At 43.6% G+C, this 12,340-nt stretch overlaps 1 protein-coding gene across 1 annotated transcript in view; it reads right to left on the reverse strand.

Moving 5' to 3' along the window:
• LOC108413919 (zeta-sarcoglycan) overlaps nt 1–12,340 on the reverse strand; it is a 345,220-nt gene that overhangs the window by 113,684 nt on the left and 219,196 nt on the right. Inside the window, exon 3 of the mRNA XM_037532888.1 lies at nt 11,723–11,824. Coding sequence (XP_037388785.1) covers nt 11,723–11,824 — 102 coding nt within the window. The remainder of the gene's footprint in view (nt 1–11,722; nt 11,825–12,340) is intronic.

Raw genomic sequence — 12,340 nt, forward strand, 5'->3', positions numbered from 1 at the left:
GTTCTCCAGTGTGCTCTACTTATCGCATGGAATGGTCCCCTGAGGTCTATGCATGGTTAATATTACATGATTACATGTGGTAAGCTGTTGATGCAATTCAGTTGTGCGTGAGTGTGTATAGTGGCATAGTCCAGAGCCACACAATAACACTGCTAATTTTTCCTGACAGTGCCGACTGCACAATATTTTCAGAGGTTGACAAGCAGGTTCATTTACGTAGCTAAAGGGGCTTCATGGTGACTAATTAGTATCTAAAATGAACCTTGGCTTGATCCAAGACAGGCACCGTGAGTAACATGCTTTTCTGTTCTGCAATAGCCTTACTTTCCTCCTAAAGGTTCTATTGTTACAAGCTTGACATAGTCACAACAGCAGAACCTTTTTGGTGCTATGTAGAACCATACACAAACATTTTCGCCATCAATCTGAAGAATTTCACCATGTGAAAAGCTCTTTAAGCACACAAATGGTCCTTTGCTTGTTCATGGTTCTATATAGAACCACTGTCTTTACTAAAGAACCCTTGAGGAACAATGTTTAAGAGGGTACAGTGTCAGAAACTATATAAGTGTATTAGAGATTACTCAAATCCACTGGGTTTGAGGCAAGTGTGTGATGCAATTAGCACAATGCTAACTAGTGTTCATAAGATTCCTTCACATGTCTAAAAGTTCTACGATATCCATGAACTGCTTTGCATGCACAGCATGTTTTAGATCTACCCCCAGATTTCAGGGGCTGTGAAAGCCTTTCTAAAAGCTTCAGCTTGCATGTCTTGAAGCAGTTCTTAGTGAATTTTGAGATGTTTTGGATCATTGTCCTGCAAAAGCCAGCCACTTTCCAGCTTCATTTTCTGGACTGAGTGTCACTGACTTTACCATTTGTCTGTTGACCTGTGCAAAGTTTCCTGTGCTACTGGCTGCCACACAAGCCTGAAGTATGGCAGCTACGCTTATGCTTAACAGTTGGCAAGGGGTTCCATCAAATGCTGCTCCTTTTTATTTCCAAACCTGCCTTTGGCGGTAGTGGACAAAGAGCCCACAGCACTTGTTTGACATAGACCTCTGACTTACCTAGATGTTTGGATGCAGACAAGGTAGCAGATAAGGTTGCTTTCTGAGGACTGGATGCAGATCATGTTTGTGCATTCAATGCTACAGGGGAGAATGGTGCACCACCACTCAGTGGTCTGTCAAACCTTCCTGCATGTCCTTTACTGTCATGTGGGGTTTTTTTTTTGCCTTTTTAGCATAAAAGCTGTTCTATATGAGTTCTATTGATTCCAAATCTTGTCTTCACTTCCACCGTTAGCTTCCTTTTTCAGATTCTTTTCAGAGTTTATGATATCAGCTGAAAGTTTTTAATGACTCAAGGATAGAAAACAGTATTGCATTCAGTGTCAGAAAACATAAAAGCAAGTCTATTAGTGATTACTTAACAACTCCACATGGTTTGAGGCAAGTATGTGATGCAGGTAACACAATGTATATAAGCTTCCATCACTTGTTAGTAACATCAGCCTCGTAACTTTAGACGCCAAACATATCTTGGCTGATTGACTGTTTGGAGTAAGGGGTTTTCTACTCACATATTTTGATTGCAGAGGCATTTGAAGCCCAGTAAGACCTCAGGAGCAGAATTAATATTCCCCTTCTCGCTCTCTGAGCACATTTTATCATGCTGAAAAGCTGTTAAATCTTAATGAGAGCCTATTTTTACATGGGTCACCATCCCGCCCTACACCCCCTCCAGCCCCGGCACCATGAAACATTTATACCAGCCCTGCTCCGGCTTCCAGAAACTTCGGAACCCCTCCGTCTCGACCTGACAGCTGACAGCTATCATTTATCACCACTGTGACATCATCGAGACAGTTTAATAATTAGCGATCAAAGCTGAGCACATTGCCGCTTTTGCCGAAAGCCGCGTCGGTGCAGACAGTCGTCGTAATTCGCCTTGAATGGCAGGTCAGAGATATTTTATTGATTTGAAAGGAAAAGGAGTTAAAACCTGATTATTTCCTCCACATTTTGTGCTTCGACCTTTCATAACTAGAGCTACTGGCAGCCTGTTTAGGCTCAATGAGTTATGATGTGCTGAATAACATTTCAACTCGATTCATATTCAGGAGTGACAGGTTTGTTTTGAAGGAAACCAACACAATGTGAGAAAATGTGACTAAAATGGTAACGGACGGTTTTTCTTTATGCTAAAGACGGAAAAACAATCTTTTTTAATCAAATTCAAATAGTAATAAAATCTGCTGTAATACTCACAGAGAGAGTGTAGTACAGACTGACAGAGCTACTGACTGAGATTCTGAGATCAATAAAGAAAGGAGAGAGAAGAGGGGGAAAGAGATTAAAGGGGGGAAATAAGGGTAAAAAAAGGAAAGATGGAAAGGAGAACAAAAGAGGAACTAAGAGAACAAAGGAAGAAAGAACACGAGAGAGTGGGGGTGCAAAGAAAAACAGAGAGAGAGAAAGAGTGAGAGACAGAAAAGGAGAAATACTGAAGGAGGGAGAGAGACAGCAGAACGAGGAAGAAAAAAGACATGGAGAGAGAGAGAGAAACGAGAGAAAAATGAAAGAATGAGAAATGAGAGAGAAAAAGACAGAGAAACAAGAGAAAGAGAAAAGAGGGAAAAGGGGGAAAAGAGAGAGAAAGAAAGAGAGAGAGAGAGAGAAGAGCAACAGAGATGGAAACAAATGATTGAAAAAGACAGGATACAGAGAGAACGACAGATAGAGGGAGGAAAGAGAGAGAGAGAGAGAAAAGGGGGTGAAAAGATAGCACAAGAGAAAGAGAGAGAGAATAAAAAGAGAAAGACAGGTGAAAAAGAGGATGATTGAAAGAGGAAGAGAGGTCAAAAGAAGAAAGAGAGAGGGAGAGAGAGGAGGAAGACAGAGAAAGATGGAAAGAGGTCAAATGAGGAAAGGAGACAGAGAAAGGCAGAGAGAAAGGGATTCAAAGAAAAAGAAAGCTATAGATGGAAAAAAGAAAGGGGGAGAGAAAGGAAAAAGAGGAAGTCAGAGTAGGTGAAAGGAAAAGACTAATGAGCAGAGGAAGAGAGAGAATGAGAAAAAGAGAGAATGACAGAGAGGAAAAGAGGAAGGTAGATTAGAGTGAAAGAGTGAGGGATAGAAAAGACAGAAGGAAAGATAGTGAGACAAAAGAGAGATGGAAAAGGAGAAAGACTGAAGGAGAAAGAGAGCAAGAAAAATGAGGGACGAGAGAGAGAGAGGGATATAAATAAAGCTCTCCTTCTGTTTGTGGTGATGGGCTCTTATGGTCTCTCATGGGGGATAATTAGAGGGGCTCAGCAGGGAGAGAACAGACCCCCATCATCAGTCACCACCAGAACACAGCGCACATGCTCGTCCGTCTTGACCAGATGACCGCACAGAACCTCGTCCCTGACCACAGAGCCTCCGTCACACACTGACACAGCTCTGAATGCTAGACACACCTCCTGAGGACTGATACAGCTCCACTACAGACCACAACTGACCACAGCGCCTCCTTTAAACACTGACCCAGCTCTGCTCACCAGACACTGAACACTGCTGACTACTGTCAGCCACTACAGACCACAACTGACCACAGCGCCTCCTTTAAACACTGACCCAGCTCTGCACACCAGACACTGAACACTGCTGACTACTGTCAGCCACTACAGACCACTACAGTCTGGGATTACAGCCACACATGTCATTTACACAGTTTTACCCACCTTAATGTTTGCTATCTTATGTTTTCATTGGAGCTACAATCCCAGTGCAGCAAGTGATGCCGTTTATGTAGCAAATACAACTTTATTTGAGGAGCACATTTTGGGGGTCACTAATTCTTCAATGTTCAGGAGCCAATGGGAGGTCCAAAGCTTCACTACCCACTTTATATCCTATGAATTATTTAGCAAGTATGCATTGTAGTCCACGTAAATACTGGACAATAAGCCTTAGACTGTAACAAGCCTTGGATTTTCAGGGGTTAAAGTCTTTCTTTTCTTTTCAAACATAACAGGAGGTATATTCAGTGAAAATCACTAATATCTATATTAATAATGCACAATAAACACTTTATGACCTTGTTAAGCAAGTGATAGCCTTCTATGCTGTAAACTGAGGTTCAATCCCCTGCCTGAGTAAGCAACCCCTCACTATGCCAATAAGAGTCCTTGGGCAAGACTCCTAACACTACCTTCGCCTACCTGTTTAAAATGATCAAATTCTAAGTCACTCTGGATAAGATTCCCTGCCAAATGCCATAAGGGTAAATTATTGAGCATGAATTATCATCTAAATTTATGTTTCTTAAGTGTATAATTGAGAACATTTGATTAATATATGTTCTAGATAGCTTTACGTCACTTCTTTAGTTTATAATTTAGAAGCTAATAAGGGCGGAATACTGCAGGAACTGTTCAATATTGGGAAGCAGAGATTTGATCACCCCTAAATAGAAGTCCCAAACTCAATCTGGGTTACAGACCCTAAACGAAGCACTCAAGCTCTTTACGCTACTTTTGATTTTCTGGAATAGAGAGTGGCCCAGAGTCAGTGTTCGCCTGTTCTGTAAAGGATCGTATTTGGAGTTGAAGACATTCAGGTTGACGTTGAGGTTGAAGACATTCCACGGTGTGAACAATTTGGTGAAATTCCCCCAAAAAACCACTGCATTGCATTCAGTGTGTAACGGCCTTTTGTCTGGTTAATCCCAGCCTTATTACATACTACGCCTTATTATTCAGTAACTACAGGGACGTCAATGCAAACTGCCTGAGCTCTTCTTAGGTTATAGACTCAGCGCACCGATAGGCTCTGGTCATTCAAGGGTTAAAGTATTGTTAACTAGCTAAATAGTAAAAGTAATTTTATTAGCTGAAGCTTTAGCTTTTGCTACAAAACCATAACTAAGTTATCCTAGCTAACTATATTAGCCTCAACCTCGACAGTGCTAAAGGGAAGGACGGAGAACCGTCCAGTCTGCAGTGGACGAAGAAGACAAGGCAAGTAGCACTGCAGTTAGCAGTAAAACTTGCGATTAGCCTCAAAACTGGCTTGGAATTAGCTGTATGCATGAATGTCTGTCACTACCAGTAGATGATGATGAAGAAAATGATGAACTCCACTTGTTAAAAAGCCAGACTGACATGCCTATTGTCCAGGAGCATGACCCCGACCTCCTCCAAACATTAGCATCATTCACCCTTTTCCCGCAAGCGCTACTGGGGTGATGAATCCACCCTCACAGAGGCCCAGGGTGTCACAGAGGGAGGGGTTCAAATAGAGCCATCACCTCATGTCAAAACCAATCACAGGCTAATACTCATGGCGCATGGCCTCTGATGGTCCTCGTCACTGTGAGTCACTGGGAAATAGCATAGTAGAAGATCCTGAGGCTCCATTAAGCTTAATGTATGAAAGAAACACTTCAACTCAAGTCTTCCGATGTTTAGTTTCTTCCACCCACCAACGTCATGGATGCTTGTTTTCCCCATTTACTGAAAGAAGACATAATTATAATTATAATAATAATGATAATAAACCAATCTCGACCCCTTCCAGCACATATGCAAAATGGCATTATGTAAAGATGCAAATTGGGGTAATTATGCTCCCAAAAACAGAAGCACCATTTAGATTTGTTCTATTTTTGCTCTTCCAGTTTCCTTTTCTCCCTCCTCACCGGCGTCTCTTCATCTTCTGTCTCCAGCTGACTGTGTGAATCTGGGTAGAAGCATATCTACACATCTTCACTCGTCCCCTTCCTTTCCTCCACATTCTTCCTCGTCATTCTCGCATGTTTCTTTCATGCCCCCAGCTTTTGTCTTCCCAAGCGTGTCACTGGAAGTGAGCTGCTTAGCATGAGATGACCAGGCGAGAGAACCTCTGCATCCATTTCCATTCATTTCAGAGACACCTGAGAAGTTTATGGCCGTGTCCTCATCTGCAGAGGCAGGGTGGCATGTCATTTGATCCACAGGCCTGTCAATCATTGTATGGCTTCAAAATAAATATGTATTCATGACAGAGCAGAGATTGATGAGATGAAGTGGAGACTCAAAAGACTGTGCTGTAATATCTCCAGAGGAAGCAGCTCAATAATACAAATCCCTTATCCCTCTGGGTCATGGGGGAGCTGGAGCCCATCTTAGCGGTCATTGGACGGAAGGCAGGAAACGCCCTGGATAGGTTGCCAGTCCATCACAGGCAGACAAACAGATGTACACATTCACACCTTGGGGCAATTAAACATATCCAATTGACTTTACCGCACATCTTTGGGCAGTGGGAGGAAGCCCACCCAGACATAGGAAGAACATGTAACCTTCACACAGAAAGGAACCTGATGACTCGGCTGGGGAATCAAACTCTGACCCTTGTTGCTGTGAGGCAACAGCGCCACCCACTGCACAAGCCACTTCTCCTTCTAGTTCACAGGGAGTGCTGGAGTCTATCCCAGCATTCAATGGGTGGAAGGCAGGAAACATCCTGGACAGGTCAACCAGGCCTTTGCAAGGTGGTTGTTCTGAATGGTTGTTGTGATTTGTGGTCCTTTTAACATGTTCACAAAATGTTGCTGGGTAGTTTCTACAAACAGTTCATTTATTTGCACCACATGCCGGAGATTTGCATCATTAAGGCACCTGCATAGCCTCATCCATTTCTTCTAACCACCGCATGAGAAGCCAATCAGAGAGTGACAGCTGGTCTTCAGTGAAAGCAGCAGGATGATTAGGTCCAGTTTATTTATGCTCTTTTTTACTTTTTTTAAACAAAAAAAATATAAATTAAGTGACCCTTATTGGTCCCACAATGGGGAAGTTTCACCTTCGCAATCTAACCCATCTGTGCAGTGAAACACCAACTACACACTACTGAACACATACACTAGTGGGCAGTGAGCACACTTGCCCAGAGTGGTGGGCAACCCTATGCACAGCGCCCAGGGAGCAGTTCGGGGTGGGGAAGCCTTACTTTACCCAGGGAACCGGCAACCTTCCAGTCACAGGACTGGTTCCCTAACCTCCAGCTCACAACTGCCCCAAATTTCACTCCTTACCACAAATGCAGTTGCTCAGCAAAGACGTGCCTGAGGTTGGTTTCTTTAGCTTAGCATTGGAGCTATGAGACTAAAGTAGCTAATGATTAATGGAATTAGTGTCTTATGTTGCTTATTATATTTCCCTTAGTCATCAATTTTCACGATTTCCTCCCTGATCCGTGGCCAAAGACTTTTTGGTTTCCGGTTAGAGTGTTTTAGAGTAAAATAGTGGATGTGTTTTTTCTAAATGACAATCGAGCTCCCCAGTGCTGTGTGCTCAGTCCTGTGCTATTCACACTGCCGACTCATGACTGTGCTGCAAACTGGAGCTCAAATCACATCCTGAAGTTTGCAGATGGGTCTTATCAGCAATAATGACAAGTCAGCAAACAGGGACAAGGTGGAGTGGCTTGCAGACCGGTGCAGAGGCAACAATCTCTCTCTTAACGTTAATTACATGAAAGAAATGATGGTTGACTTCATGATGACTGGTGGTGATCACTCTCCAGTGCACATCAATGATTCAACTGAGTCCAACACATCACCCATGATGGCACTAAGACCCTCAAAACCACCTGCCTAGCCTAGAAAGCCCAGCAGCGACTTCACTTTCTACGAGACAGAGCCAGCCTCCATCCTTCCATCCTCACTACATTCTACAGAGGGACAATAGAGGACAGTCTGACTAGCTGTCTCATTGTCTGACAAGGGAACTGCACCATCTCAGACCACAGGACACTAAAGGGATTGGAAGGACAGTTGGGAAGATCACTTGGGTGTCTTTACCCACCATCATGCCACCATGGGCAGTCATGGGCTGGAGGTTAGGGAACCTGAGCTAACAGTCTGTGACTGAGGTGCCCTTGAGCAAGGTACCCAACCACCTGCTCCCCGGGCACTGTGGATAGGACTGCTGACCGCTCCATGCAAGTGTGCTCACTGACCCCTACTGTGTGTCTCCACTAGTGTGTATGTAGTGTTTCACTGTACAGATTACGGAGATGAAATTTCCCTGTTGTGGCACAAATAAGGGTACCTTCATTTTAATCAACGGTTCCTATCTCAAGTTACTGCATCTGCAAGGCCACCAGCATTGTGAACGACTCTTCACCCTCCTGCCATCTGGCAGGAGTCACCAGAGCATCCACTCCACCACCATCAGACTCTGCAACAGCTTCTTTCCCAAGCTGATCAGATTACTGAACATACAGATGCCCCCCAAAATCTACTTGGACTAATCTAGACCCTTTCCAACATCCACCAAAGACTCACCAAACACTGTTTAACCTTCTAAATCCCATTAATGCTCTGCTGTTGGATGTTGCATCATGGGGCCTGTAGAACAGCATTTCATTCCAGTGTAGTTATATGTACAGGTATAGATACAGTCAGTTATATTGAGGAATGACTTGACAGCAAAAGTTGGAACAATTTGCTGACACGGTAAAAACAACAGAATATCCAGTTTGCCAACCATCTACCATGAAAATGTAAATGCAGCATAAAGCAGAAGGATAAAGAGGTTGAAAATGGTCATGTAAAAATGAATTACTACAGTTTTAAGTACATAAAACTGCACAGACGTCTTAAGTGGAGCTCAGGCTCTTTAAGCAAATACTCAAATTCATTCACTTGTACTCGCTCCACTTCTCTCAGTTGCACATTCATTCTCTTTCTGGCTGATTCACTCGCGCTCTCTCTTTCTCTTTCGGTTCTGCTGGTGTCTACCCCAGCAGGGGGCTAAAACCAGGTCAAGCTAGCTGCTCTGTATGACACAAGCCAACACTTCCTGTCTCCAGAGCTCACTTTCACAGCTCAATCTCTCTCCCCTAGGCTAGGGGCACTGGGTGCACTTCCCAAGCCAAAGGACTTGGCCATCTCAGCTAGCTGGATTAGCCCTGAGCCGCTCTGTTGCACTCGTTCGCTCCAAGTCTCCGAACAAGAAATGGATCCAAAATGGTCATCCATGACACCGCAGGGGGTTTCTGGTTGTATTTCCTCTGAGAGACGGCTGGAAAATGATGCGCAGAGTGCTTTATGGGATTCAATATGTGGCAGCAATTATTGAGGCTAATCAACATTGTCATCGGCAGGCTAGCAGCTACCAAGCTTTCACAATTTGTTCACTCGCATCAGTGCAACTATCGTTGATTTATTGATGTGAGCATTCAGGCCTTTTCTAAAGGTTATCTAGCTCTAAAATGGGTCATTAATCACTCATTGTTAACTACAGAATCTAGTGTGGCTCATAGATGACACTGCTGGATGCTTTGCTGGTAGCAATTTATCATGTTAGCCCTTTTCTAGTATTGGTTTCTGCATCAGGTAAAGAATACATGGACTGCAGTTTAGGCTAATTATAACTGAATGTTAATGTCATGAAATACACCAACCTGGCGTAACGTCATGACCACCTCCTTGTTTCTACACTCACTGTCCATTTGATCAGCTCCACTTACTGTATAGCTGCACTTTGTAGTTCTACAGTTACAGACTGTAGTCCATCTGTTTCTCTGATACTCTGTTACCCTGTTCTTCAGTGGTCAGGTCCCCCATGGACCCTCACACCACTGTTTGGGTGGTGGATCATTCTCAGCACTGATGTCGTGGTGGTGGTGTGACATTGTGTGTTGCGCTGGTCTGAGTGGATCAGGCACAGCAGTGCTGATAGAGATTTAAACACAGTGTCAGTGTCGCTGCTGAACTGAGAACAGTCCACCAACCAAAAATATCCAGCCAGCAGCATCCTGTGGGAAGCGTCCTGTGGGAAGCGTCCTGTGGGAAGCGTCCTGTGGGCGGCGTCCTGTGACCACTGATGAAGGACTAGAGGACGACCAACACAAACTGCAGCAGCAGAGGAGCTGTCGTCTTTGACTTTACATCTACAAGGTGGACTGACGAGGTAGGAGTGCCTAATAGAGTGGACAGTGAGTGGACGGAGTGTTTAAAACCTCCAGCACCACTGCTGTGTCTGATCCACTCGCACCAGCACAACACACACTAACACACCACCACCACGTCAGTGTTACTGCAGTGCTGAGAATGACAAAATTAAACTATGTCTAACTTTCACGTTGTGACACCGCAAACTAATTAGATTTGCCATAAAAGTCTAACCCTTAACCAAATTGCCCTGAAACCAGCTAAACAGTCCAACATAGATCACCACCCATTCCAAAGTAAAAGGAAAAGCAATCGCTTAAAAATATTAGGAATTGTGAACTTGCTACATGCTAAAACTATCAACACAGACTCAGAGAAGAACAAGTTATTTGTAGAAACCTAAACCAACAGTCAACAGCTATAAGTGCTTGACTTCCAGTGATATCTGAAAAGGAAATACTTTGCTAGAGTTGCTAATTTAGCCTATTTTGCTAAAAACAGTTTAGACTAGACTAGAACATGTTAGTCCTTAGCAAAACCAGCAATGGCTGTGTTTCGGATGTTGGTATGTTGGTCAACCAAAATGACCATCCTGGGTGAGCAGGTACACTAACACCAGACCAGCATTGGCCAGCAAAGACCAGCTTCTACGCTGGTTTAAGTTTTTTTTTTTTTAAGCAAGCGTCTTCAGAGAGAGTTTATAGCATTAAATAAAGGGAAAATGTCATCAGCCCAGCCTCAGTTGAGAAGCACTGTCACAAGTCCACTCAGTTTGATGACCCAACTGCAGCAGACAAAGAAGAGCCGTAGCTTTGAGGTTGACAGCTGTAGCAATTAGCCTGCCATGAGAATAGCTGGGTGCTAAACCAGCATATAAATCAACAGTAATTCTAGAGTAAATGAACAGCATTTGCTTAGTGCTTTAGCAAAGTAGGCTCATGAAAATAAGATGTCAACACTTATATCTGGAAATGGTTTGCAAATATTTGTGGCAGTCACAAAGGTAGCGTAGTCGTATCATCCCTCACTAACAGCTGACAGCAGTGAATAAAAGCAACACGCCATCGATCGAGATGCTTCCAACCAAAACTCCAGCCAGTCTGACCAAATAGACTGGCTGGCAATTAGCCTGAAAACAGTTCAACCAGCTCACAAGCCCAAGATGAGTCGGCACTCATTCAGGAATGAATGAAATAGTATTAATGTGGGCTTGAAAATGCTAAAAATAGTAGCCTTACGAAGATCTAAGAGTGTTGAGTGCTTCAATGAGCAAAATGGAGTTACAGAAACCCAAGATAGTCATAGAAGCTGTAACCAATAGCAGCATGCTATTAGACCTGCTACAAAGGAGAGGCAAAAGCAATTCCCACCAATCTGGTAACCCAATTCCAATCAGCAATGCTACTTAACCTGCACTGACAATAGCTAACTGACAACTACCTAACAGGCCAGAGTAAATGGTAATCGGTAGTAATATGGAGTGATGTAGCTAAAATCTCATAAAAATGCTAGTTGTAGTAACCTCAGAAGTGCTAAGTGCTACTATTAGCAGTGTAGGCGCATACAAATGCTATGTTCAAGCGATTATGCCTCAAAATAACTGGCAAATGCGTGTAGCAGACCGTTATAAGCATTCAAAACACAATGTTATTGGGTGGTAGACTATTAAAGTCAATATAACCTAATGATAAAAGTGCTTTGACCACCAAAGACGAGTTTCAGGTTGTGTCTGCTGGCAAAATTGAACAAGAAGAAGTGATTGGACCCATCAGATTGCCACAGGCCTTACCCGTCTGGATTTAATCTCTTTCACGTAGAGTGGAAGAAGAAACTCGGAGACGCCTTCTAACCTCACGCCTTCTTTGGTCACTCGGAGATTACCCATACCATCCTGGAAGAGAGAGAGAGATGAGGTGAGACATGAATCCACTATTTGGAGCCACTTTATTAGGACGTCAACTGGAGCTCCATGCGCTGCTATAAAGATGAAGGTCTCAGTTTTGTGGTGATACTTTTGGTGATATTTGTGATGAAATATGTTCATAAAACGACATGTCAGTGTGACAGCTGGGCTGAGAGTGGTCCACCACCCAAACATGTCCCTCCAAGAGTGGCTGTGTGGCCAGAGAGTGCCCACTGATGGCTGTGCGTCAGAAGATGGGCCTCCGTCTCTAAGGTGGAGCTGTAAGAGAAGGGTATCTCATAAAATGGACAGCTTCTGACCATTTCTAATGAAATCTCAGGGACACTGCAGGATGGTTCAATTCCAAGCCTGTCCTGTAATTCGTAGGAATTAAATAATCGCACAGGTTGAGATTTATTGCCTCGGCCTCCGCAGTGAACTTTTACTGGATCTAGAGAGCAGCTGCACCACCTTAAAGCCCAAAACAACACAGTTTACCTCAAC

This window comes from Pygocentrus nattereri, chromosome 22 (assembly GCF_015220715.1).
Source record: "Pygocentrus nattereri isolate fPygNat1 chromosome 22, fPygNat1.pri, whole genome shotgun sequence".
In the NCBI taxonomy this organism is placed as follows: domain Eukaryota; kingdom Metazoa; phylum Chordata; class Actinopteri; order Characiformes; family Serrasalmidae; genus Pygocentrus; species Pygocentrus nattereri.